This window comes from Takifugu rubripes, chromosome 1 (assembly GCF_901000725.2).
Source record: "Takifugu rubripes chromosome 1, fTakRub1.2, whole genome shotgun sequence".
In the NCBI taxonomy this organism is placed as follows: Eukaryota; Metazoa; Chordata; class Actinopteri; order Tetraodontiformes; family Tetraodontidae; genus Takifugu; species Takifugu rubripes.
Genome location: NC_042285.1, coordinates 10,388,424 through 10,414,682, shown reverse-complemented (window position 1 = coordinate 10,414,682; position 26,259 = coordinate 10,388,424). Strand labels below are relative to the sequence as shown.

The 26,259-nt window shown below is 44.6% G+C and overlaps 4 protein-coding genes across 9 annotated transcripts; 2 read left to right on the top strand and 2 right to left on the bottom strand.

The window, feature by feature from the left end:
• Positions 1–199: 199 nt before the first annotated feature.
• Positions 200–2,201, bottom strand: pgp (phosphoglycolate phosphatase). The gene is made up of 2 exons (XM_003961345.3): positions 1,313–2,201; positions 200–1,054 (listed from the first exon to the last, which is right to left on the bottom strand). Exons 1-2 carry the CDS (start codon positions 1,932–1,934, stop codon positions 729–731), a joined length of 948 nt encoding a protein of 315 aa, XP_003961394.1. The 5' UTR covers positions 1,935–2,201; the 3' UTR covers positions 200–728.
• A 322-nt stretch (positions 2,202–2,523) lies between these two features.
• zdhhc4 (zDHHC palmitoyltransferase 4) lies at positions 2,524–4,722 on the bottom strand. Of its 4 annotated transcripts, none has more exons than XM_003961504.3 (7): positions 4,440–4,722; positions 4,175–4,312; positions 3,992–4,065; positions 3,730–3,908; positions 3,457–3,582; positions 3,108–3,352; positions 2,524–3,016 (listed from the first exon to the last, which is right to left on the bottom strand). In XM_003961504.3, the coding sequence occupies exons 2-7, from the start codon at positions 4,295–4,297 to the stop codon at positions 2,720–2,722; spliced, it is 1,044 nt and encodes a 347-aa protein (XP_003961553.2). In that variant the 5' UTR covers positions 4,298–4,312; positions 4,440–4,722; the 3' UTR covers positions 2,524–2,719. The 4 variants fall into 4 exon arrangements, with proteins under 4 accessions (XP_003961553.2, XP_011602953.2, XP_029701255.1 ...); XM_011604651.2 differs by having other exon boundaries at positions 4,572–4,722; XM_029845395.1 differs by having other exon boundaries at positions 4,175–4,722.
• A 2,098-nt stretch (positions 4,723–6,820) lies between these two features.
• On the top strand, positions 6,821–8,557 carry LOC115251909 (uncharacterized). The gene is made up of 4 exons (XM_029845636.1): positions 6,821–6,929; positions 7,508–7,761; positions 7,941–8,270; positions 8,501–8,557. The coding sequence occupies exons 1-4, from the start codon at positions 6,845–6,847 to the stop codon at positions 8,528–8,530; spliced, it is 699 nt and encodes a 232-aa protein (XP_029701496.1). The 5' UTR covers positions 6,821–6,844; the 3' UTR covers positions 8,531–8,557.
• A 1,051-nt stretch (positions 8,558–9,608) lies between these two features.
• grid2ipb (glutamate receptor, ionotropic, delta 2 (Grid2) interacting protein, b) lies at positions 9,609–26,017 on the top strand. Of its 3 annotated transcripts, XM_029844669.1 has the most exons (22): positions 9,609–9,762; positions 13,505–13,777; positions 14,967–15,052; positions 16,427–16,496; positions 17,400–17,552; positions 17,767–17,922; positions 18,421–18,572; positions 18,847–18,981; positions 19,929–20,014; positions 20,268–20,418; positions 20,650–20,951; positions 21,216–21,911; positions 22,065–22,211; positions 22,530–22,617; positions 22,908–22,997; positions 23,246–23,442; positions 23,517–23,672; positions 23,740–23,826; positions 23,907–24,036; positions 24,129–24,247; positions 24,357–24,521; positions 24,627–26,017. In XM_029844669.1, the coding sequence occupies exons 1-22, from the start codon at positions 9,746–9,748 to the stop codon at positions 24,696–24,698; spliced, it is 3,528 nt and encodes a 1,175-aa protein (XP_029700529.1). In that variant the 5' UTR covers positions 9,609–9,745; the 3' UTR covers positions 24,699–26,017. The 3 variants fall into 3 exon arrangements, with proteins under 3 accessions (XP_029700529.1, XP_029700627.1, XP_029700572.1); XM_029844767.1 differs by lacking the exon at positions 9,609–9,762 and having other exon boundaries at positions 13,072–13,777; positions 22,920–22,997; XM_029844712.1 differs by lacking the exon at positions 9,609–9,762 and having other exon boundaries at positions 13,072–13,777.
• Positions 26,018–26,259: the final 242 nt, after the last annotated feature.

The following is a 26,259-nucleotide window of genomic DNA, read 5'->3' as shown; positions in this document are numbered from 1 at the left end:
TTTTTTAAACACATGGGACGAATTGTCCACCTTCCCCAGCAAAGACAACGAACAAAAGGGCGAAGCGGGCGCAGTTCGGAAAGCTGCTCTCGTCAGGTGAGAAGTGATACACAGGGTTCCGACTGTTTGGGCATCCAGATGATGACAGCCCAAGGTGACTTTAAGCGTATTCCCTCAGTTGTATATGAGCAAATGCTGATTTAGTGAGGAAAACAGTTTTATTTTGAATATAATAACGGCTTTCAGACATGATGAACATTCAGGCAAAAAAAATAAATCACTGCTGATAGTAAATATCTCTGTATAACTGTCGCCGTGGCAACATGTCAACACAGGAAATAATTGCACCATCTTGTGCCATTGTTAGCACTTTCTTTTCTGCTGAGGAGCAAAATGTAATACAATGTAAAACACAGAAAGCACAAGTCAGACATTTTGCAACATATACACTCTGTTCTCTCTTGACACATTGTTTGTTCTTATTTCTCCCTGTTTGATTTTAAAGTTGCATAAGAAGTGATTGCACACATTCCTTTCTCAAATAAGAGCTTTCATGTGCGTGGCTTTAACAATTAAACAATACTGAAAATATCTATTCTGGTTATTCATAAAATATCAAATTATATTAGCAGCCTTTATGACTCTGATGAAGATGATTTTAATTATAACTGTAATGCAAAATATTCCCTTTTAAATAGTCATTGGCTCTTGGCAAAGGACGGGTGGAGTCAACCCTGCAAGGCTGGCAGAATGTCAGCAATGCTTTCCACGTAGTAATCAGGCACCATCCCCTGCCTCTCCGTGCAGCCGCTCTTCTGATGTTCCTCAGCATCAGCCAGGGTGCTGACACCCGTGAGGGTGAGGAGGGTCTTCAGGCCACAGTTGGAGCCCAGCATGATGTCTGTGTCCAGCCGGTCTCCTACCATCAGGCAGCGGCCAGGCTCGACACCAAACTGGGAAGCCACGCAGTGGAACATGTAGTTGCTGGGTTTGCCTACCGTGTGGGCACGGCGCTGAGCTGCTGTCTCTACAGCCTGCAGGAGGCATCCTGTACCTGGGAGCAGGGTGTGTACACGTTCATAAATGAACATATACACTTAGGATAGCTGAAATCTATTTTAATGTATAAGAAGTATATGTATAGTATATTCTGAAATGGCTTGAATATATTTTAGTATAGTCTTATTCAATATCCCATTGAAATGAGTAATTCCTTCAAAACAATGTTACAATAACAGGTCGCCTGGTCCCTTTTTCCAGAAATTTGACAGAAGATTGAGTGTTAAAATCAGTGAGGTGAGTTTACACTAACCTGGTACCGCTTTGCCTTCCTCCAAGGGCAGTCTGGTGTCTCTGTTTGTCCCCACAAACAGGCACTCTTGCTGGGTCAGGTACTGTAAAGCCCTGTTCAGTTTCATATAGCTGAAATGCTCATCAAAACCGACCACCACCGCTTTCACCTCGGGATCCAGAGGCACGTTGGCCCAGTCGTTCTGCTTCCCGGTGATCAGGTCGGGTCCCACCCCGGTCTGCTGGATCCCCACCGCCTCCAGCTCTTGCTTCATGGCGTTGCTCCCTATAAGGTACACTTTGCCCTCCAGCTTGCAGACCGTCTTCAGGTACATGGCGCAGCAGTACGCTGTCCCGAAAACTTCCTGTTCGCTTGCATCGAAGCCCATGGATGACATTTTATCGGCGTACATCTTCCTCGTCTTGGTGCTGTTGTTGGTGACAAAGAAGACCCTTTTCCCGTTTTCTTTAAGCAGGTTTATGACCTGAGGCGCACCGGGGATGGCCTGGTCCCCCCGCCAGATGACCCCGTCACAGTCAAACAGGACGCTGTCCACCGAGTCCAGAAGCTGTTTTATTAGCGGTCCGTTCAGCCGGACGCATTTGGAGCCGACCTTCATAGAAGAGCTCATCTGCGCTGTCATGTTTCACTTAGCTAGCTACTAATAATGTAGAGCCCTAGTCCGGCTGACTTCTCTGAAAAGCCACGGTCGTTGGTATGTGCCGTTACACTCCGAGGTTGGGACAAAACTAAAAGAGCGGTTCCGTTTTTGTGGCAACGGTGGGTCACACACCGTTCGCTTTAAAAACAAACACTTCTGTGATCGACTGGTTAAAAATATCCCATCTTCTATTGAGTGTTCCATAAATATAGGTTACTTCCGCACCGGCTTAAAGTGACTACTACTTCCGGTATATCTTAGCCCCGCCCCTCACTCGGCTAGCGTCACAAAAGTTGGACTCAGACTAATAAAATGGTCTTATCAATTTGTGTTGATTCAAATTGCGTAAGTAGAAGAAAAAAAAACATACAAGTACGTTTAAAAGGATAGACGTAATAGCTTGTGTAACAAAATGGAGTGAATTTTATTAGTGTGTATGCCATTTTATTAAAAAAATAAAGTTGCCCCACTCGCAAAAAGAAATTATAAACCTGTACTTAGTAAATAAATGCTGATATTGAATTTTTGTAAGTCATCTTGCATTGTATGTGTCAAATAGGGCATCTAATGCTTATGGCTGTAAACATTTAATCAGCAGACAACAACCATACAAGGATTATTAGAAGTTTGCTGGCAGTGTTATCAATATGTGACACCATTTGGGTGATAAACAAAAAAGGTTGAAAAAGAATAATAGCCAGAATCTTCGGTCCATTATTGATAAATAAATCTCATGAGATGTATAGTAAATGCAACACAGTCTTTGTTCATTTGTCTTTTTTCTGAGTAGGTTGTGGAGGAAAGAAAATCTCTCCCAAGTTTCTGAGAAGTCCTCTGCTGTAGTAATATCGTTTGGAGTGGTCTGGTGCTGGGTTACACAAGCGATCTGCTGTAGCCGGGTGACAGTGTTGACAGACGTAACCTCGGCTTTTATACCACTCGTTGGAGGTCTGGTTGATGACAGCCAGGAAGGTGTGGAAGAGGGCGTAACCGGCCAGCAGCAAGAAGACAAAGACCAGAAATCCCAACATGAAGACGATTCGAGGGAACGTCAGAAACAGATGCTGGAGGGATGAAAAGAAAATGAATCTTTAAGTTCATCAACATATAAAGAGAACTAACAGAACAACTAACATCAGCGGTACTTTATTTCACCTGTATCACAAACAGAGGCCCAGCCTGTTGCTTCTCTCCATAATCGTCTATATAGCTGGCCATTAAAAGCCCTGACCGCAGAACAGCATGAAGGAGCATCTCTCCTGTTAGTAAGGCGATGTCTCCCGCCATGGCACATACGCTGAAGAGGTATAGCAGGAAGTAACGTGTGTTCTGACCTCCGATGCAGTTATTCACCCAAATGCAGTGGTGATCAAAACGCATGACACATCTGTTGCAGACCCCTGAAAGACATGCAGATATGTGTGGTGAACACTTAATAAAGTAATGAGGTCAAATTTACTGTGCTGATTATCAATCACCACATGAAGAGAGCATCGGTCCTCACTGCAATGTTTAGATCGAGCTGGTTTTGCAAGGTGGCATGTAGGACAGTTGGCCCCGGGGTGAAACAGCCTTCTGTCATATGGGTAAGTGTGCAGCTGACCAGACATTTTCTTCTTTGTTACTGTGCCTGTTGGAGAGGGTCAATGAGGTTAGGGATAGCATGATTGTAATAAGAAATAGTCACCGTGCAACAAAACCAAAAATGAGTGGAGACCACATTGACAGCCATTAAATTTCTTCCTAAATAAGAAAAAAAAAGTTTAGTGGGACCAACCTGGATCTGTAGTGATGCAGAGGTAAAAAAAGAAAGTCTTGATAGCCAACAAGATGTAAGGCACACACAGACTGAGCAGGCCTGTGTCCATCTCTCTGCAGAAGCCAAACACTTCATAGGTGAACTCTGCATACACAGCGATCTCCAGCAGAATATGCAGATAGATGAACGTGTTGCTCCTGCAATCAAGAACAAGGACAATGTGTAGGTGTCTGGCACAAAGATTAAAAGGCCAAATATAGGACATAACTCAACTATAGACCTTTGATGAAAAAATCTGTGTAAAGCCCGCTGTGACAACCTCCGGACCCATTTTGGCGTCAATGGAGCAGCAACCTGTGAAGCGGAGGATATCACGCGTCAAGAGACTACTGGGAAAACGCTGGGCAATGGCGCCACATAGTGTCGATCTTTGGTATTAAAGTCAAACTTACAACTTTCTTACCTTTCCAACAAACGTTGAGAGGGTAGTAAATGGTGTATGCTGCCGGCCCGAATATTTACAGACTAGTACTATACACATTAGCACCACTAGCACGTATATAGCAAAGAGAGTGAGGAAATCCATGATCCACTAGGGTTGCTTCAAAGACACAACACAACAGGTGTTTAAACAAACGCCCAATGAAAAGGTAGAAAGCCCTAACTGTATACTAATACGTAAATGTAACCCTATTAGTTTAGCCAGCTAGAATATCGCGAAGACTCACTTTCAGGTATTTCTAGAGCGCCACGGTTGAGTTATTGCGTTCAACGTTTAACTTCGGAATAGCGCACTAACATTAGCGAATCGCTTCGCGCTTTTTCCACTTGCTAAAGTTACACTTGGTTTTCTCCATCACCTTCTTGTCGAAGTCGGACTAGGTTATGCCCTACGTAAACATGTCTGGGTTTGATCTTTTTAGTTATATCCACTAGCTTGTCCTGTGGTCCATAAACTTGCTACTTCCTTAGCATCCGGGCTAACAGGCGATGGGAGGTGCTTCCATGCGGAAGCTGACGTTCCTGCGAAGGGGAGGTGTCGAATCAAAAAAATAATTTTTTTCCCATATTTACAACATGTACTGTTACTTAATTTTGGGTCCTATTTAAGTTATTGAAAATCAATCTGTAGTCATTTGCATTTCAGTCATTAGCAGACGTTTTTGTGAGAGCGACTAACAGTGAGAGACACGTTATTATGCAATAATATATCTGCTTTTTAGTGTATCCCTATGGATCATGCAAAGCGACATAACATATAAAAAGCATTTATTTATTTTCTCCAGGAGTGCAGAGTACAGCAATGACAACTGTGATTGTCAAATGAACACAGTAAAGTAGACTATTGAGGGTATGAACTAAAATGAAAACATCCAGTGCTGTAAGCTGTGCTGTGTTGTGTTCTCTTATTCCTCCTTTACTTCTGTCCAGTGCATCACACAATGAAGCAAACCATCACAAGACACCTGCAGGATCTGGTTGCCGACATGGCTCAACACTCATATTACTCCTCTCAATGTTGGAGTCAGGGCCGTTACTCTGGAGCACTTCTATGACTGCAGGTTAAAAAGGTATGACATTTGTTTATCATACTAGATTCCCATATTATGGGTTTTTTTTGCATTGAGTATTCTAAAAAGAGAATCTTGAGATAGAGGAATGTAATCATTTAAAGGCCATTAATAAATACTGAACTACAAGTTTGGTTTGAAAAGAATCTCTATGGCTGTGTTATGAAATCTAAAACATCAAAATAAATATATTTCCTGAATACTTTTGCTGGTTGACTGAAAAATCAGTTTTAATTAGTAAATGATCTGTCTTATCTGTAGTGTAAGAGGAGAATTTCATTGACATGAGAATCATCTCTGTTTAATAATTCATTCAAAGTAGACTGTCTACTGGTGCTTTTCTGCTCATGACAGTTTGTTCTCCTGTAGCCTGAAGTTTTTCCCTGTACCTTCTCTTCAGTGGCTTTTACTATTAACGCATTCATTTGATCCCTTTTATTCAAGTAGTTTGGAATAATTGATTGGAATGTAAGTAATTAAGTAGCAGAAGTCATAGTTTTTGGTCCAATCAAGTCATTTCTGTGTTTTTTAATGTTTGAAATTGATCTTTAAAAGACCTTATATGCATAATCTTTATTTGATCATATAGAGTTTTTATATTCAGTTCAATCCATTTATCTAATTCTTATATTTCCCTATTCCCAATTCACAGTGAATGATTACATATTACTTAAAACACCCAGGCTACTGCTGTAATAGATCAAGTTATGGATTGGAAGGTGCAAAGGTCATTTTTACACATTTTTCTCTTCAATTATAAATGTCTGTTATTATAAGGGCCCTGCACATTTCACTGCCAACATTTGAAAATCCAAAAGGATTTTATTGATTTCTTTTGAATCTTATTTAAAATTATTTCCTTGTCCTAAAGCTGCAGTGCTTTATCATGCATTCTGAGTCTTCACTTGTGTCAGTGAATGTAGTCACTAAAGGAGGGGAGCATCTATCCCCTCTGTAATAATGGCAGGTGTGGCAGAATCTTATAATCCCTCTAATCCAACAAGCTAAACTCTTCAATTGTCCTTGCTCCTCCTTCTTAGCGGACACACATAGAACCACATGGAATTCTAGGCACAAAGACACCTCGTTTGGCTTTGAGCAGGCTTTCTTACAGCACTGCAGAGTGATTCTGGGCCAGTCGCAGCCCCATGGAGAGCACACCTAGCTGAAAGGAGGAGGAGGAGGAGGAAAAAGACACACCGGTGTATTTATAGAAAAATGAGGCCTCACAATACCCTTTTTGGAGAGAGAATTATTAAGGAACCGAGGTGTGCGGGTGCATGCGTCCCAGTTTTCTGATTAACACTGTGCGAGTAGGCTGGCCTGAGGATGAATCAGGGATGCGACGCAGGACCAACTCCTTGATACACTCACAGGGAGACTGTGAGACTCACTTCGCTTGCAGACTCACCCTTTACTCATGTGGACGCTACCTGAAGAATGGGGCAATAATCTGAGTTTGTTGTCCCGGCAGTTTGGTTTTGGGTTGCCAGGGTAACCGCTGGGGAGTTTGAGGAGACATACTGGAGGCACAGACTGCAGGCTGCTGTTTGAGAATCACAATGAAGAGGTTTTTGCAAAACAAAAAAGGCCGATACTCATTTCGGCAGAGCAAACGAGGCTCTCGATATCCAGCCAAAGATTTCTGTAAGTCTACTATTAGCTTTGCTGACTTTTAGACCTTTGCAGCTATGGTGGCTGTAGAACACATCATTCAATTTGCAGAATTCTCTATTTCTTAGTGATGATAAAGTGTCACAAGCGGAGGATTTTCCTTTTCTGGTTGTTATTTGTTGGTATTTTACACCTGAATGGCACAGATAAGTTAACAATGGTGTGAGTTTGAGGGCAAAGCTTTTTTTCATTGACACAAATTAAGGTCACAATCTCTGTGACACCATCCTTTGATTGGCTGCTGTGACGGTGTGAACCAGGCCAGGGAGCTCTGAGTGTGCCACAGAGCATGTTAAAGGTGCACAAAGCGACAAGATAGACAGGAGCAGGGAGCTTCGAATCGAAGCTCTTTTTAATGGATTTGTAATGCAGATTGATTTTAATGTGTTGACCGCATTGGGTGAGTGTGGGTCTTTTTCTTCTTTAATATTATGTTGTATTATAATTTTATTAGTTTTACTGCTGAGATGCTCTAAAGCACAGCACACTCTGTGAAAAACTCTTAAAAAAATTTCTTTCATCACCCTTCTTCCTGTTCTTTCTTGACCAAGTCCTCAACATGCCATCATCCAACCAGGGATGGCCCGAGGAGTTTGGGTTCCAGCTGGGGGGGCACGGACCCAGCTACATCCTGTCTGTGGAGGAGGGAAGCAGCGCCCACCTGGCAGGGTTGCAGGCCGGGGACCAAGTTCTGGAGATTGAGGGTCACAATGTGTCAAGTCTAGGTCCACAAGCTGTGATCGCTATTGCCCAGACTCAGAAGAACATCCCTCCCAGTATCGGAGTGGTGTCCCGTGTTCAGCAGGTCTGAATGAGTCACTCAATGCAAAGCCTTACTTTCAAATTCAATTTCAAGCAAATCTAAATAAAAACATGTATATTTTGCTATAAATCTTTTCTGTAGAAAAATGTCAATCTTGTATATACACTATGTCCTGATGATTGATTAAATGTTTCACCTTAATTTTTTCTTCTACCTTCCAGATGGACATCACCCCGGGTCCGGATGGTCGTTTTGGTTTCACCATCGTGGGAGACTGCCCCCTACTGGTGGAGGACTGCTCAGCATGCTCTCCTGCTGGCCGTACTGGTCTGAGAGCTGGGGATTATGTCATGGAGGTCAACGGCATACCTGTCAGGCAACACGAGACAGCCGCAGCGCTGATCAAAGCCTCTCAGGGGAGGACACTCCGGTTAGGGGTGCTGTGTCTGGGCCCCAGGCAGAAACAGAGAATCAGCGTAGTAGACAGTCAGAGCGGAGAAGAAAATGTGAGGCTGGATCGTAAACATAAAGCTCTGGAATTCAACAGGAAGGTACTTTTTAATTCAACAGCAGTTTTTATTTGTGAATTGATTATAAAAACTGTGATTTTTAATGGGGCCCGTTTCCCAGTTCACTCGCCCCATAGCCAGCAATCACAAAACTAGCAGAGTTGTTTGGATGATTATGGTGTATTGTATCTCTTTGTATTGATCAGGCTTTGTCAGGCCAGATACAGGTACACCCAACCCTCTAACATCACTTTCTGATCTTAATCAGGTAGATCAGATTCTGGGCGATGAACCTGAAGTGAAAGAGAGGCTCTTTGGCGCGCTGAAGCAGTACGCAGGTGAAAAGAAGTTCGAATGGTTGGCCTCGGTTCTCCCTGACATACTCACCACTGAGGAGCATCGTCAGCTCATCTCTAGCATCAGGTATCGTGTTCACGATTTGTGCAAATTTCCTCAAGCAGCCTCACATATTGTTACCCTGCACACGCTGCTACTTGTGTCCCGGGTTGTTGTTTTCGATTCACGCTGAAAGTAAAATAATCTGCGGGGATTTAATTCATAATGAGCACCTAAACAGGCTTTTCCTGTTGTCCTGGTGGATTAAAGGGGAAGTGACAGCTGCCATTTCAGAGCCACAGTTTAGGTTTTTGTGGGCCCCATCTGCTGTCCTTGGGAAGAGGGGGCAAATCCATCACTCAAGTGTAATCGCTTCTTCAGTGGCAGGTTGAATTGACCGAATGATGCTGAGAATCATTGTAGCAAAAGAGGATGGACAATCTAAACAGATAAGACAGACTTAATGAATTACTATTATGCTGCTCTTTATCCCGCTGTCTTTCCCCTTCAAAAATTGGCTGCAAAACATGACAAACCATTCATTGAGCTCTGCAGTTGTCCTCCTGCCAAACAGACCAGACTCTCCCTCTAAACCCTAAATATGTCTAAAGACAGCTTGCACCTCAATTGCACAGGAGCCGCTCAGACCTATTGTTCTCTCACTACTCTGGCTTCTACCACTACTACGCTGCTCAGTACACTTTTAGGGGTATTCCTGGATCCTAAGAACACTTTCCAGCAGTGTGAAGTCAGTGATGAGGATGTTTCTGCAAGAAAGGGCTGGACATATTGTCCAATAAGAGCTCCTTGTTAGTGTCTATATAATGGAGGGTACTACAAAACACTACTGATAACATAACGCAGTCTGTGTTTTATACATCCTCTAGTCTTCACTTGTACCTCTATTTCCCCCTTCTTCTTTGCTCTTTTCTAATTATTCTGGTCGGAGTGTCTTCCTCCCCCGCTCTCCCTATCCCTCCCTCTCTTCCTCTCTCTCTCTCTCTGTTGTTTTCCCCAGATACTCTGTAATGACAGCCTTTCTGCCTCTCTCATACACCAGGGTCCAACCATACTCTGTCTCCTCTTCCCTCCTCAGAGGGGCAGTGCTGAGGCAGTAGGTGTCACTGTTAGCCACTTTGCATTGAGGCTCAGTTTAGTTCATAGCTATGGGCGACAGCTAAATGATGAATTGTCTGGGGTAAGTACAGCTTTTCCATTTTCAACTGAGTTTAACACATGATTGAGGTTTCACACGTGTGTCTGCAGTTGCTTGTTTTGTGCAGGTTCTAGTGCAATGCTGCACACTGTTAGCTAAGTACACCTGGTGTGATCTTATGTACTGGTATACATAAGAAGGGAAGAGGCAACTGAGTCTCCTGAGAGATGTGTACTGTAATAAGGATGCTGGTGTCTGACATTTTCAGCTTTAGGATCCTTCACTCCATTGTTGTTACCAAGCTTTGCCATTCCTAAGCCTGTGATCTGTTATTTATCATCTCAAAAACATTTTCAGCAGTTTTTTTTGGAGCTGTACTGAATGCTGCTAACACAATACTGTGCTTCTGTACCTTTTCCACCGAGATAAGTGGTGCTTCACTTTTACCATCTACAGTCTGACAGAATGTGCGAACGTGTGCGTTGGTGTGTTATCTGCATGATTCTGCGCTGAATATTATTTTTCCTTTTTAAACGGTGTCTGGCTCTGTTGCATGGGTACTTCTGGTCTTTTCTGACCGAGTGACATCTTCCAGTATGTGAGCGTACGGTTTTGGAGCTCGGTTTGCCATTTTTGGCTAATGTTTTCTCCTCATTTGCTTTTACTGTGTGTGGTGTTCACACAGCTTTGTCTTTAATAGTCCTGATAATGAGGGTGTTTGATCTGAACTGGGGGAGGCAGCGGCGCCACTGGTTTGTTTCCTGTGCTGAGCAACAAACTGAGGCTCTTGAATGTCTTGCAAATTGTTTTATTAGAGAAAATGATGAGCACAGCACAGAAAGCCACACATTCAAGGCAATGTTCACACATCTTGGTCAGTCACAGGTGGATCACACCATCATCTCAGAGAGGATAGACTGAGGACAAGACCCTCTGCTGATTTCCTGCAGCACAAGTGTTTTATCATTGAATGAGAGAGCACTGTTGCTCTCCTGTTGTTTGCACATGCTCATGGTCTCAAGCCTTTGACATTTAAGTCACGTGTGGACTCTCTATCTGAAACCGGTGGTTTTCTTCTTGTCATTCTTCCCTTTTTGAGAATTGTGTCCCAACTTCATGCTCGCTCCCTCCTACACAGTCCCCCGTCAGATAATTATAGATATCTATTCTTTATAAATGAGGTCAAATTACAGCTCTCACTTCATTTGTTAGAATTGAGGTGGAACTTTTTTTGGTGATGACTTGGCTCTTTCAACAGACGCCTGTCATATCGAGTGGATAAACATCTGCATTTCCGTATGTCAACTCTTTCTATCTGTCCTCCCCATTCTCCTCCTTCTCTGCCCAGCCGGCCATCAGCAGGAGCCCCCCCTCATATGAGCCTGGACCTGTCAAAGTTTTCTCTTAAAAAGGATTTTTTTTCTTTCCACTGTTGCTTGTTGGAGGCCCTGGATTCTCTAAAGCACCTAGATACATTTATGATTGTAACAGATGCTAGAGGCATGTCAAACTCAGTCCTCAAGGGCCACGATCCTGCCGGGTTTAATATCCCACTGAATGCATTTTCAGCCTGGTAGGACAGAAAACCCGGCAGGATCGTGGCCCTCGAGGACTGGGTTTGACACATGTGCAGGAATTTGACTTAAATCTGCTGATTCGGGAGGTATAATTCAAGTGTGATTCCAACAGATGCACATTTAGCATAGTTATATTTATAGCAGTGGTAGGAAACAATCAGCAGGGAAGCACTGATCGCAGCTAGTGACGGGCTGACTGCTGCTTCTTCATCCCTGTCAGACGTGTATTCATATCTCAACTTTGTCTGTTTTGATGGCCTTAAAGATCTTATTTACTGCTGCACTAAGTAACATAATCAAAGAAAAATACATATGATGGTCTGCTATTTGATAAACATCTCATTATATATTGAAATAATTTAATAATTCCATCATTGTAAATCAAGTAGTTTTCATTTTACACACATCATGCTGCACGATTCATATTTATATGTCTGTTTGGTAATAAATGTAGCATAAAACACAATACAGTTTTGGAAACATACTTTAATAATAGTGGCTCATTGGCTTGTATTGGTAGATTGCATAACAGCACAAAATTAAAATGTTTAAAAATAGCCTTTAAACTGAGTGTTGGCATTGAGTTTAAGGAGATGAAATCAGCGATGTTCTAATTAGATCTAAGTGTCAGATAAGCTCTACACTCAGGCAATGCTGCAACCTTCAGGCTCCAGATGCAAATTTCATTTCATTATACAGCACAGGGCAGGAGGAGGGTTAGAGATGCTCCACATTTACCTGGGTGGCATTTAATTAAGGGCTTTAACAGCTCAACATTTTACCATAAACATTACTAATGCCTTAAGTTTGCTGTGTAGATGCTCTCCCTTCTTCTGCCCATCCCCCTTCTTCTTCTCCTCCTCCTCTCTGTACTACGAGTGTGTCCTAATTGCTTTATTTAGCTGCCAAAGTTGTTTTTATAGCCTTTAGTAGCCTCTTGTGGAGACGGTTTATTGTAGCTGTTATTGCTCTTTCGCGTTTTTGTCCTTGAGTTGTGGTGTTAATTACTCCACTGGTGCTACGTTTCACAGGCCATATCACATCCAGTCTGCCCATGACTGATTTCTGTCATTAGCAGATCAACTGCAAACCCAACCGGCTGGTGTAGGTGGCGCGCAGAACGGTTGTTTGTGCAAAATTACATTTGGATTTGTCTCTTTGAGAGCATAAATCCTCTAAATTTATATTTGTTGGCGCATTAAAATCTTTCCACATTTAGCTCTGACTTGGGAAACCACTTTATTAATGAGGATATTATTGCTTTGCCCTTTTTATCCTCAATACAGGATTACAGATTGAGTAATTAAAGGAGACATCAGGTTAAATAACCATTACCATCAGTAGTAAAAATGCTAATGATGAGATAAGATAAACTTTAAAATATATTAATCCTGCATCTAGGAAATAACCTGAGATTTAGTTATTGATACAATTTCCTAAATATGAACTAAGGGGACCTAAACACTGTGACCAGTGACATAGCTGATACACCCAAAGATGAAAAGGACACTTGAGGTTTCAGATTAATTTAAAAAATCTCTATTTTATCATTTGAAATAAAGATTCATTGAGTGGATTTGTCAACTTGATTTGTCACATTTCCTGTCAGCTTCCTGCTTTGGGCTCATATGGACAGTGACACAGAGGTGAAGCGTGGACGGAAGTGATGGAGTGAGAGGGCGAGAATGAGATCCTTCTGATCGAAGCAGAGAGAGATAGCAAAGAAGAAATCCCGTGCTTGCTCACTCCCACATCTTTTTTTTTCCCACTGCGTTCAGTCTGTGGTAGCTCAGGCTGCAGCAGTGAGACCCCAGCAAGCAGCGAGTGACGCTGATGCTTCCTCGCCGTCTCTCTCCTCAGAGAAAGATCTTCTCTTTCAAGCTTCCATCCATCTCTTAGGAGACGGCAGAAAAATAACCTAATCTCTCCATCGAAAGCTTTTTTATTCCCTTTTGTCTTTAGTTCTATCCATCTTGAAGGTGGAAGCCTGTTGATTAAATTTGCTCTCCACTTTGAAGATTCCATCGAGTTGATCTGTACTTTTTTAAGCTGCCAGAATTGCTTCTGATGTGATCAAACTGGAATTCCAGGGTTCTTTCTCGTGGACCAGAGCTCCCTCTGTGATGCTTTTCCACCCTCTATTTTAGTTGTGGACCGGAATCAATACTGTCCCTTTTCTTTTCCTCACATGCCACCATGTTTGCCAGAATATTCATTCCTAAGAAGCATCGGCAGCGCTTTGACGAGGCAGTATCCCAGAACGTGATCAACCGGCTCTGCCGCAGCAAGAGCATCAGCGAGCCGCAGGGCAGGATCCGGAGAAGTCGCAGCGAAGATCACTCAGATCGCAACCGCAGCTCCAAGCGGGCCAGTTCGGTCCCCAGAGATGGAGAAGCAGGCGGCAGGAGTGAGGCAGACAGAAGTGCACGGAAGTCCGTCTCGGGGATATCTGTGCATCCCCCCATCGGCCCCAACCAGAGGTGAGCGCATGTCTGACAGCATTTTTAAGAGCGATTGGTGAATTTCAATGTCTGACATCAAAAGATGAATTGAGAAGCCGCTATAAAAGTGACGCTGATAAACCTTACGATAGATGTTGTTACAAAACTGCACCTACAAAACTTTAAATCTGGATACATTCCGGGTGCAATTTCACACAAAGTTAGATCTCTGCCATGCGCAGCAATATAGATTGAGACTGTTCTGGTCCTCCGCCCAACAGCATGCTGGGTAAATGGCTGTCAGACAAATAACACAGTGCAGGTTTGCAGGAGGGGGCAGAGAAATCCCTCACATCCACATTAGCCGGCTCACTAATTTCAGCCTTCCTCTGTGATTTTAAATGTAGTCACAAAGGTCTTTTAGTTAAATAATGCATTAACCCACAAAATGATAATTGAATGAAATCAATCAGTGTTAACCTACTAATTCCAGTTTATCCTGCTTTAAACAAGATATCACATTTTGTCTCTATTAGCAATAATATTCCTGAAAAGTTCTGCTTCCAGAGTCAAAACAGTCTCCAGTTTGAACCATAAAGATGATCTATGTTTTCCCTCATGTTCCTTTTTTGGTCTCCATTCCTGTTTACATATAGGGGCGCTGTGGCCTCGAGGCGTTTCCATGGCAACATGCTGCAGATAGATAGCAAAAGTGTCTTGTTTTTGATGTCACAAGAGGGTTGAGTGTGTTTTCCTCTTCTGGGTTGAATGAAGTGAATCAAAATGTTGAATCCTTTTGTTACATTGAATCATTTATGTCAGAATGAGATGAATAATAAAACATAGGAGTCAATCTGGGCAACGGAGCATTGAGACAGCACAGTTTGAACTGTTTTGTTTTGAGACCGGCATCAATATTAGCTTAAATCAGAGGGTAGCAGGAAAGATGAGCATCGTATCCCCACTCCAGGCACCCATCTACAGAGTGTGACGAAGGCAGCCATTTAAACAGCACTGAGGTTTGCATCACCATCACTGACTTTGGTCTGATGACGCAAAAATGATGGGCAGAATGCATATACACAGCGCTGAACCCATAAAAAGGCAGAGACTCCGTCTTTGTCTAGAATTTGACTCAGTGTCAATATCCTGCATGTGGTAGTTCCATTACATTAATAAATAAAAGCTTCAGGAAAAGACTCAACCACTCAATTTTCTCTTTCTTCAGGATCATTCGCGTCTACAGAGGAAACAAGAGCTTCGGCTTCACGCTGCGGGGTCACGCTCCCGTCTCCATCGACTCTGTCATCCCAGGTACCGCCTCCTGATGCCTGTGTGTGTGTCTGTGTGTGTGTGTGTGTCTGTGTGTGTGTGTGTGTGTGTGTGTGTGTGTGTGTGTGTGTGTGTGTGTGTGTGTGTGTGTGTGTATGACATCTCTAAACAAATGTTGCTCTGTGTTGGCTGGTGAGGGAGGAGGTGTGAATGCTTTTTCTGTGGGTGAGCCTGTTTGCGGTGTCAGCCGCTGGGGGTTGAAGGTGATGGAGGAGGTGCCCTGTGCATGTGACTGTGAGTGTACCTGGAAGTGGATTTGTCTGAGTCACCAATCAATGTGACGAGGAGAACACTCCAAACATTACGACATTTACATTCAGAGATCCACGTTTCACTGAGGAAAGCCCTCATATCATTAGCATTACATCCCAATGCGCCCGGCATTTCCACTGCAGATGGCAGAGGTGGTTTGGTGTTGCTATTAATGTGATACTAATGGGATTAATGTGATATTAATGTGATGTGAGTTGTCAAAAAAATAAATGCGGAGAACCAGAAGAAGCCAGATTTAACGACTAATCATGAGATCGCACTAATACACTAGTTAAATAGCACCATGCCAAAAGATGCTGTCATTTAGTAATGTAGAAGTGAGCCTATTGAACCCAATGCTTCTTCAGGTCACTCTGTTTGTTGTGTGTTGCACCCTTGTACAAGAGAGGACATTTGGTATGATATGAAAGCCTTTTTGAATAGAACTGTGTGTATCAGTTTAGGCGAGCAAGTTCATTTGTTTTCTACAGACAAAAAAGATGGTGTGAAGTTTCTTTTTGCAACACTGTGGCCAGTTCCTCTGTGGGGAGGAAGGTGTGCGTGCATTATGTGTGTATTTGGTGATGACGGCACCGTTCCCTCCCACAACCATCTCCCACCATTATGTTCCGAAGCGGACTGACTCAGTGGGCCTTATGGAGGTTGATATGGAGATGGTGGGGGCGGAGAGCGTGTCTCTCATCGTGATCTGTGCACAGATCCTGTGGCGTAGAGCCCATCGAAAGGCTTCCGAAAGCACCTAAATCCAGAGAGACTGTTGGTGAAGCAACTTTGAGCGACATCCGTTGTAATGAAAATCCATCAGTGCGATGACAGATGAGGAGGCGAGGGTGGGCCACTGCAGTCAGGACAGATTCCAGCGGAGATGTTTTGACAGTCGCGTTTCCTTATGTAACACAATTCATCACCGTTGCCTCATCTGTTCATGGGCTTTGTTGGGATCAGTAAACAGGTTGACAGTTTCAGATTAGTCACCATCCTTCAGTGTTGTACCGTCTGTTCTGTGCACCCTGTGCGCTGCCAAGTTCTGCTTTGTTATTCGAGCTGAGTTGTGATTTTCTGCCATCATTGTTTCCCTCTCAGATAGCCCCGCTGAGGAATGTGGACTGAAACCAGGTGACCGGATCCTTTTCCTCAATGGGCTGGACATGAGGTGTGTTTTTTAATGGAAAATATTCTTCTTGCTAATCTTAGCACCGGTGGTTGCAGTAGTATTTTGTTTTTGCCAATTGGGTTGTTCAGTGGTATATTTTGAGGCTGTTTTTCAGCAGCCATCTGCTCTCACTATGAAGATTGTTTTCGTGCCAGCTGATCCGTCACTGAATACCTGAAGCTATGATTTTTTTACTTTAAGAGTTTCTCTTTTGGAACTTTCTGAGCAGCATGTCATACGTTAAAGCATCTTAGCTTTGCTAAGTTTACAATTTCCACATATTTTGTTTGGTTTTTGCTTAACTGACTAAATATCCTGTTAGGTATTTCACCCCTAGAGGGTTAAGTTCATTTAAACTGTTGCAAAGATGGAGACTAGATTTATTGTAGTCTTTCTTCCCAGTTTTGCCTCCAGATTTTCCACCGGAAGAATGTTCTGTTGTTGGTGACGGTGCACGTGAATGCGCCTCTATGCAAACAGAACTTTTCTTGTAGGAGTTGGTCAGCATAATTTTGTGTACTTTGAAAGCTTCTTGACCTTCTCCTTCTAGATTTGTGTTTAGAGAGTGAGCGTGGGCGTGCAGATGAAAACTTTGCCGTGCGTTGAAATGTAACTGAATTTCACGCAAACGCAATTTCCAGTCATGTGAAGGAACGGCTTTGCTCATTCTGCCACCCTAAACCCCACATCAAAGAAGAATCACAGCCCTCTCCAGATTTATTGATGTGTTTGATACTGTATCGTTTTTATTTTCTTCCTCTTTAGCTGTTGGAAGGAAAACATCGTTTTTCCCCCCGAAGGAAAATCCAATATAATTTTTTTTCCAAAGAGAAAATTATACATTCGTAATGTTGGATTTTAGGACTTTAGTCTAAAAGCTGACCAATTCTGTCGTTTATGTAGAAACTGCTCCCACGAGAAGGTGGTGTCCATGCTGCAGGGCAGTGGGGCGATGCCCACACTGGTGGTAGAGGAGGGACCATCTGATTACTCCTCCGACCCGACAGATGTAGAAGACTCGCCGAGCCCTGCGCCCACCACATTACCACGCTCCAGGTGAAGTGACGGGCTTCTTTATCTATCTGCTCATCCTAATCTGATGCTTGTTCCTGCTGAGATCACTGAGGCATTAAAGAAATTCCTAGAGGGTGCATACCAAAACTTAGAACTAAATTGATGCTATGCTAAGTAGCACAGAGCCACCATCTTTGCACATTTGTGGTCCAAGGGGGTCATTTGAGGTGTGAATATCCGATCTTGGGTCATGCAGGTCACCAGCACTCAGCTCTCTGCAGTGGGTGGCAGAAATCCTTCCACCGAGCATCAAAGTCCACGGCCGCACTTTTGGCCAGCAGCTGGAGCACCTGTTGACCATCCAGGAGAGGTACACCGTCTGCAAAGCCCTGGAGACCTTCTTCCAGCACAGGTCAGTGCCATGAAGAGTGAGCCCTCACTCTGGTAAAGATGATCTGTTGCCTAGGAAACTGTTTAACGTGCTCTGTACAACCTGCACTGCTATGGGTGCGAATGATGGGAAGGATCGAGAAGAAGAATGATGACAATGAAGAAAAGCAAGTGAGGAAACAAATATTTGCAGCCAAGCACGGAGATTTTTCCTCTGAACTGGCACTGATATTATTTCTTGACGGGCTGATTTGGAGGGGGATGGATGCGGCTCTTCAGATGATGAAAACACGTGATGCTGCAAGATTATAAAATCTGATTCGTGCTGAATGTTTCGGTACTACGAAGGCCAGAGACGGGATTCTAAACATAAGCGACATTCCCCTCATCTTCCCACTCAGCTGTAATCTTTTTCATCCTGAATCTGAATCTGCATATTTACAGCTCAAACCGGTTACCCTGGCAGCCCGCAGGGTAAGTTATAGGAAGAGAATGATGTTCTTCTGTATGCTGTTTACAGGAACGTGGACACTTTGATAGTAGACGTGTTTCCTGTGTTGGATACGCCGGCCAAGCAGCTGATCTGGCAGTTCATCTACCAGCTACTGACCTACGACGAACAGGAGCGCTGCAAGAACAAGCTGTCGCGCTTCCTTGGCTTCAAGAGCAGCGGTGAGCCAAATGATCCGCAGCTCTTTTTGAGTTTTTTAGCTTTCTACAGCTGCATGCCCTCTGTTGTTTTTCTCTTTTAACCCCTCAGGTTTTTGGTTTTGAGTTTTCTTTTGGTTTATAGTCCAAACAGCTAATTTATTGACCGGGATAATTATCGGATTAATTAGAAGGACAGCTTCATTCATTGTTATTGAAGTTAGAAATCCTTATTTTCAGCTGCGACAGAGGAAATATCAGTAATAACCGGTCCTCGGGGCTTGTGTGTGATTTGTAGCGGTTTTGGAACCCGACGTTGGTCTGGAGCACCACCGGCGAAGCAGCTCCATGCGAGTGAGCGGAACCTCGTACCGCGGATGCATCCGAGAGAGAAGCTCCGATGACTGCATCATCGGGACTCACCTGGGAATGGGTACGCCAGGGAAACAGTTATCCAGTTTATCTTTTGGTGGCAGAAATCACTAATTCTATCTATTCCTCATTTATAAAGGAGAGATTTTATTAGGTATGCCTCCACTCCACATTCCGTTTTCTCCTTCTATCCTGCAACAGGAGCTTACCTCAATTTTCAGGAAATCATGCAAGTTCCCAGGAATAAAAATAAATATCAAATACAGTAAATCAAAATAGAAGAAAAACACTCAGGGGCTCTGATATATCATATGTACCCAGCAGCTGTGACCAAGAAAATCTCTCCAGAACTATTTATAGCTCCAGAATCAGACTTGATAAAGAAATACAGGAACATGAGGAACGTGATGCTGTGGTGAAAAATTGTAGAGTAGACTGCTAAGATCCAGCTGCTAAGAAACAAGTCTCAGGAAGTCTGAAAACAGCCTGCTAATTGAAACATCATACAACCTCAACTGTCTTCTGAAAGCATCTAAAACATTCTTATCAGTGATAAGGATGGCTCCTCTTACTACACCGCTGCTGTCCAGCTGCTGCATGCAGAAGCACCGAAAAGATCATAAATGGCAATAAACCTTGTGATTCAGCAGCCTCAGGAATGCTTTGTCCATCCGCCTGCATTCTGAGCTTAAAATCAGGCTTCCAAAATACCTGAATTTTGACAGCTTTTGAAAGGACATAATTTTAAGGACACATGTCCATTACTGGTTCATCTGTGGCTCCATGTCTCCAAGGCCTTAGCTCTGAATAGCATACACCCAGGAGTGAATTTTTATGTTAAACTTCAGCTGAAGGCTGTTTGAGACATGGGGCTTCCATTTTCACGGCTAACTCCTCCAGACCCCAGGCTTTTGCTTTACGCTGCTCCTGTTGTGCTCTGCTCCATCCTCTCTCAGCTCTGTTGGGGGTGGATGGAAGGAGGTCACTGTCATTGTTATTGTGCTTTAGGAATTCATGTGGATGAATCTGGGAATCCAGAGGAGAGGCAATCAGGTGATGGAACCTCCTTCCCCGAGTCTCCAGACCTCAGTCATGTAGGTACAACAGCAGCTTTTCAGCACCTCGCTAATCAGTCAATGGTGAACTTAATGCTATTTGCGTTATGTTTGCTGTCTGATCACATCATTTTGAAGGTCTGCTCACATGTTCTGCAGTTATGGTTGTGGCCATAGATCAGAACATGATGGCAGGAAACTAGAACCAGAACTCTTTGAAGCAGCAGACTTTCAAAGTAGATGTTACGCTGCAGTTGTGTTGCTAACGAGCTCATCGCCCTCCGCCCTGTAGATTACAGGTGTGTACACAGAGCTGGAGAACGTGTACGCAGGAAAGGGCACGTCGCCGCTGCAGGGCGGCACCTCGGCAGAGCCAGAGGTCGGGGGACAGACCGAAGCCTACGGGCGCTGTCTCTCCCCCCTCACCCTCCCCCCTCTCACAGGTACACACACCATGTGCACATGCTTGCAGACAAGATGTAAAAGCCGAGAAAAGTCCGGGCTTGTGTCACGTGATGCCATGTTTGTGTCAAGTCAGTCAAATTTGTGATTCGAGTCGACTCTCCTCTTCTCACACGGTCACATCGGTCTAGAAAGGAATTAAAGACGGGAACGCCGGGAGCATTGAAGAGTGGAAATCCACATGCACCATCAACAGACTTATTTTATTGCAGGTAACCGTAAATCAGGCCTGACCCTGTCCTGGAAGGAACCTCTCCCCACTCCAGTGTATGAGATCCGTCACCAGAGCAGCGTGGACTCTAACCCCTACGTCAGCTTGGAAAGCCCCCCGGCCTCCCCTCAGCTCTCGGACGGTGCTCCAAACTCCCTGAGCCGCCGCAAGAAGCTGTTCACTTTCTCTCGCCCGCTTCGCAGCCGGGACACCGACAAATTCCTGGACGCGCTGAGCGAGCAGCTGGGCCACCGGGTCACCCTGGGCGATGATTTCAAGCCTGGGGAGAACGACTACGAGGAGGTGAGGATGTCATTGGAGATGTAAATGTGTGTGACAACTGTAATAAAAACCAAATAATCTCACATTTGAAATAATCAGAGCAGGTCTCACATGGTTGCCAAAGTGGTTGTCATAGTTTCAGAAGAAGGATATTTGGTAAATTTATCCTCCTCCGGCTTGTCTTGAGTAATGCCCCTAAAGTTTCTCATGATGACATAAGTATAAAAAGTAATATTCCAGCAGTAAATACTCGTCACTTTAAATCGTGGAGTCTCCTCTCTGCAGATGAGTTTCCATGAGGACCAGGGGATGGCCTTCATGCCACGGCAGCTTAGCAGTGGCAGCAGTGAGGACCACAGCAGCAGCGACGAAGCCTCCTCTCCCGGCTACTCCTCCGGCTCTGATCACATACCACCACCTCCTGCACAGAGCCCCCCACCGCCCCCAACCTTCCAGACTCTGATACCGCCCCCTGTTCAGTTCACAGACCCCCTTCCACCGGTCCGCTTCTCCCCCGAGCATGTCCCTCGCAGCCGGATGCCCTTCCAACCCCACCATCCTATCATCCCTCCTCCCCCGCCCCCTCCGAGGACCCTCCTAACCAGCCGCTCGCCCCTGCACAAAGCACTTTCCACCACAGACGAAGCCCAGACCCCTCACAAATGCTTCCAGACCACCTCCACCCGCCTCTCACACTTCAACACCACCACCACCATCTTCCGCTCCTCACGCCCGAGCTACCTCCCCCGGCAGCTCAGCCAGCCCCAGCCCGTCCGCCAGCTCTCGCCGCAGCCCTCCCCTCAGCCGCTGAGACCGAGCCAGCTGGTCCTGCAGAGGCACCACCAGCTCCACCACCAACACAGCTACCAGGGCCCGTTGCCGTCATCACTGCAGGATCCCAGCCCCACCCAGACGGCAGAATCTCACTCCGCCCTCCCTGGTCACACGACGACCTACGAACCCCCACAACAGGACCAGCAGGTGACATCTGCATTCAGTTATTTATAATTATATAGCAGCTCTTTATAATTTGGAGGCAGGGACGTATAAGAAAACCTGAAAGACTTTGAAGACAACCCGTCTATGATGAATTTAAGTTACGTAACAGCAGATGCGCATTTATTTATTACCCAGGTGCCGCCGCCGCCGCCGCCGCCCCTGCCTCCGCCTTGTGATCCACCCCCTCTGCCCAAATCAGACGGTCAGGCTTCAGACCACATGAGCGTGAAGAGGCTGCGCTGGGAGCAGGTGGAGAACTCTGAGGGAACAATCTGGGGTCAGGTGAGCTGCGCGCCGGAGTCCGAACTTTTCGTGTAAAGTTGATCATATTTCTGTCCCGTGACCACAGTAAACAATGACTTGTGAATTCCCCCACCTGTTCTCACTCCTACACCCGTGAACGGCCTACTCATGCTCTGTTGGGCCTCCAATGAGTCATCGGACTTTAAAAACAGATCTCATCTGTGACTTTTTTTGCACCGATGTGCCCTATGTCTCCCAACCCGTCAGACACAGAGAGTCTTTTTTTGTGAACAGCTGACGTGTGTTTACAAAGCCTCCGCTGTGTCTGTGTTCTGAGCACGTTGTCTCCATGTTTAGCTTGGAGAAGATTCAGACTACGACAAGCTGACCGACATGGTGAAGTACTTGGACCTTGATCTGCACTTCGGAACTCAGCGTAGATCCAGTAAGGAAACATGTGATTGTCATTTGTCTCACTGCATTATCAGATTCTTTCGTACACTCCACCCTTCATGTTAGAAGACACCCTCCCGTTAAATATGAAGTTGTTATTAATGTGTCTGTTCTGCTTGTACCTTCACAGTTATGACCATTCATCTGTTCATCACATCAGTTCTCCATAAGGCACCATTACCTGTGTGTGTGTGTGTGTGTGTGTGTGTGTGTGTGTGTGTGTGTATGCTGATCCCTGGTGCCTGGAGAACAAGTCACTAAACTACTTGTTAAAATGATCAGTCTCTCCTCCAGAGCCAGCCTTTCTGCCAGACAGTTTGAAGAAGAGAGACGTGGTGGAGATCCTGTCCCATAAGAAAGCCTACAATGCCTGTGAGTACATCTTCCTATCATTGTCAGGACTCACACTTCTTTCTTTGGCCCTTTACCCCAGCCACCAAACAATTCCGACTGGTAATAATTCCACATAATAGGAAATGCCTTTAGTAATGGATTGTGTACCAGGATATGGAGCTGGAGCCCAGAACCTTCTGGCCATGAGACAAGAGTCAACAAGTTCCCAATGGGGACGTTTCCCCACCCTTCGCTAACATCTTCCCCTGCTCTCTTCCCCTCCGCAGCCATCCTCATCGCCCATCTGAAGCTCTCCACCAGCGAGCTGCGTCAGATCTTGATGAAGATGACCACGGACAGGCTGGAGCCCGCTCACGTTAAACAGCTGCTGCTCTACGCCCCCAACGACGACGAGGTCAAACAGTACGAGCAGTTTGAGCAGGACCCGGCCAAGCTGAGCGAGCCCGACCAGTTCATCTTCCAGGTAAACGCAGAGGAGCATAGAAAACGCCCAAAGGTGGCGCGATCTGAAGATGATGGCCGTTTTGCACCTTTCAGATGCTGATGGTGCCCGAGTACAAGATCCGGCTGCGCAGCCTCCACTTCAAGATGACGCTGCAGGAGAAGATGGAGGAGATGAAGGTGGCCTACGATTACATTTACAAAGCGTCAGTGGAGCTGAGGAGCAGCAAGAAGCTAGCTAAAATCCTGGAGGTAAACAGTTAGAGCAGCCAACACACTTCCGTTTCCAAGCTGTTGTTAAGCAGGTTGTTGCCCACAGTTTGTACTTGCAATGGGGAATTATCTGAACAACGGTCAGCCCAAGAGCAACAGGACAACCAGCTTTAAGATCAGCTTTCTGAATGAGGTGCGACATTACAACCAGGGAAGTGTGAGCGCCCCCTTATCGCTCACTCCTATGCTGACCGGCCTTTTCTTCTCTCACAGCTGGGTACAACGAAAACGGTCGACGGGAAATCCACTTTTCTGCACATCCTGGCCAAATCTCTTTACCAACACTTTCCGGAGCTGCTCAACTTTTCCAGAGACCTGACAACAGTGCCTCTGGCAGCCAAGGGTACGATGATGTTGGGATGCACAGCATGAAACATTGTTGAAACCTTCACCTTGTTAAGAAATTTTGAAATGACTAAAGAAAACCCTGTACAGTGAACCAGAGAGCCGTCACGTCAGAGCTGAGTGACATTCAGTCCATCATCCAGGAAATCAGGACAGCCTGTCTAAAGATCCCGCCCACCTCTGAGGACCACTTTGCTTCCATCATGAGCGTATGATATCATCAACACAACCTAAAACTATTTCTGAGTAACTTAGCAAATGAATGGCACTTCTACAAGATGATGGCGGGTGGGCTGATCGTTTGTGCTCCACCTGCAGAGCTTCCTGGAGAACAGTCACCCTGCAATCCAGTCCTTGGAGTCCCTGCAGGCCAGAGCGATGGAGGAGTTCTTCAAGGTGGCCTCCTACTTCGGAGAGGATGGCAAGTCCACCAGAACAGAGGCGTTCTTCGCCATCTTCACCGAGTTCATATCCAAGTTCGAGGTGAGCTTTTTCAGAACTACCGGTACACATTTAAAAAAATAAAAATAAAAATGTCCTGTTGGATTCCTATGGATTATTGGAGGTTGTTGGTTTTCCCTCTTGCAGAGAGCGCTGAGTGACACCCAGTCTCCAGAAAACCCCAGAAGCCCGGGGCTGGCGTCCCCTCTGGCCTGGTAGATGCGAAATGAAAGCAGGTGGATGAATGTCAGACCAACTCTGCTCTCCACAACCAAAGTGCCAAAGTCAAACACACACACACGCACGCAAACACGCACACACCAGTGGGAACAGAGGCCACATCATGTATAGCAAGCGCGATGGAAGCACACTGTATCTGTAGATAACCACAACATTGGTGCCCGGCCTACAGCACTGCCGACATTTCAGCACCAGTGAGGTGCCCACAGCTCCAACAAACTGGTGTTTTCATGATTTACAGCTCATTTTTAATGCACGTTATTCACAAATACTGCAGCAAAATAAGAACCACCGGCGTGAACATTCAGAGATCACTTGTTTGATATAGGTGAAAAAAAGTTTATATTTTCTAACAGATTATATATGAAGCTGTAAAAGTGATGTGTAGATGCTGACGTCAGCAGCGCGAAGCGGTGACTGACAGCAGTCAGCTGCACAGAACGGTTCAAAAATGGTGCGTTCACGTCCTCTCATACAGCTCATTGGATTTCAAATGAGAAAGGTTTTTGATGGTATATATCTAAATGTCTGAACATTCCTAAATAATCTTCAGCACATGAACACAACACAAGCACACTCAAAATGACCGGTAGTAATATTACTTAGTTCGACCAAATAAAGGTTCAAAGAAGCAACTTTATCTATTCAATGTGGCCAATAGGAAGGTCTAAAAATATCAAATCAGTGGGAGTAGTACGATGATTCATTTAACTGATTTTATTTCAATTATTTTAACCATTGACATGGTCTGGGGTGTTTTTGACTTCACCAGGCTTCCATTCACCATGTTTTAACACATTCCACAATAATATCTCAACTCCCATTAGAGGTTTAGATTTTTAAATTTAATGTAACTTATTTATTAAGGTTATGGATTTTTGTCGCCATGCTGATGGTGAACACTTGCTGAAATGTAACGGGGAAGACTTGCAGTGTATTTGAACCATTTTCCTGGTGAAGGGAGGTTTCACCTCACTGCTGAATCCATGTTTTGTACATCAAATGCATGTGGGGGAAAGCATCCTACTGTAAATGGAAATTTTCTGCTTTTCTGGTTGTCATGGTGACATCATGACTCATCTACAGTAACTGTGTTGTATTATGTGGATGAACTTGTACATTTTACCATTTTGGCTATGCACCGCTCATCTCTTCTGTATTATATTTGATGCTCGTGTGTCTTCGTTTTCCTTAATTTTGAACCGTCCTCAACAGTTTTTCTATATTCTTGATGCGCAGCTGTAGTGAACCAGACGAGGTGACTGCGATCACATTAAAAAGCCATCCAGGCTGCTGCTCCCTCACGTAGCTTAAGTGTTTCTCGTCTAGGATCACATGCATGTCGTTGCCGTGGTTTTTAAGATGTGCAGCTAGTAGCATCTACCCTCCCTGAGTATTTAAAAATAATAATAATAATAAAGTTGATTGCCTACATGCAAACTTTTGTTTTCACATGAGATATTGTGAATGTTTTGGTTCAATCGTTGACCTAAAAAAATTAAAATTGTGGATTCCTAAACAGTGTTTGAAAGTCACCTCA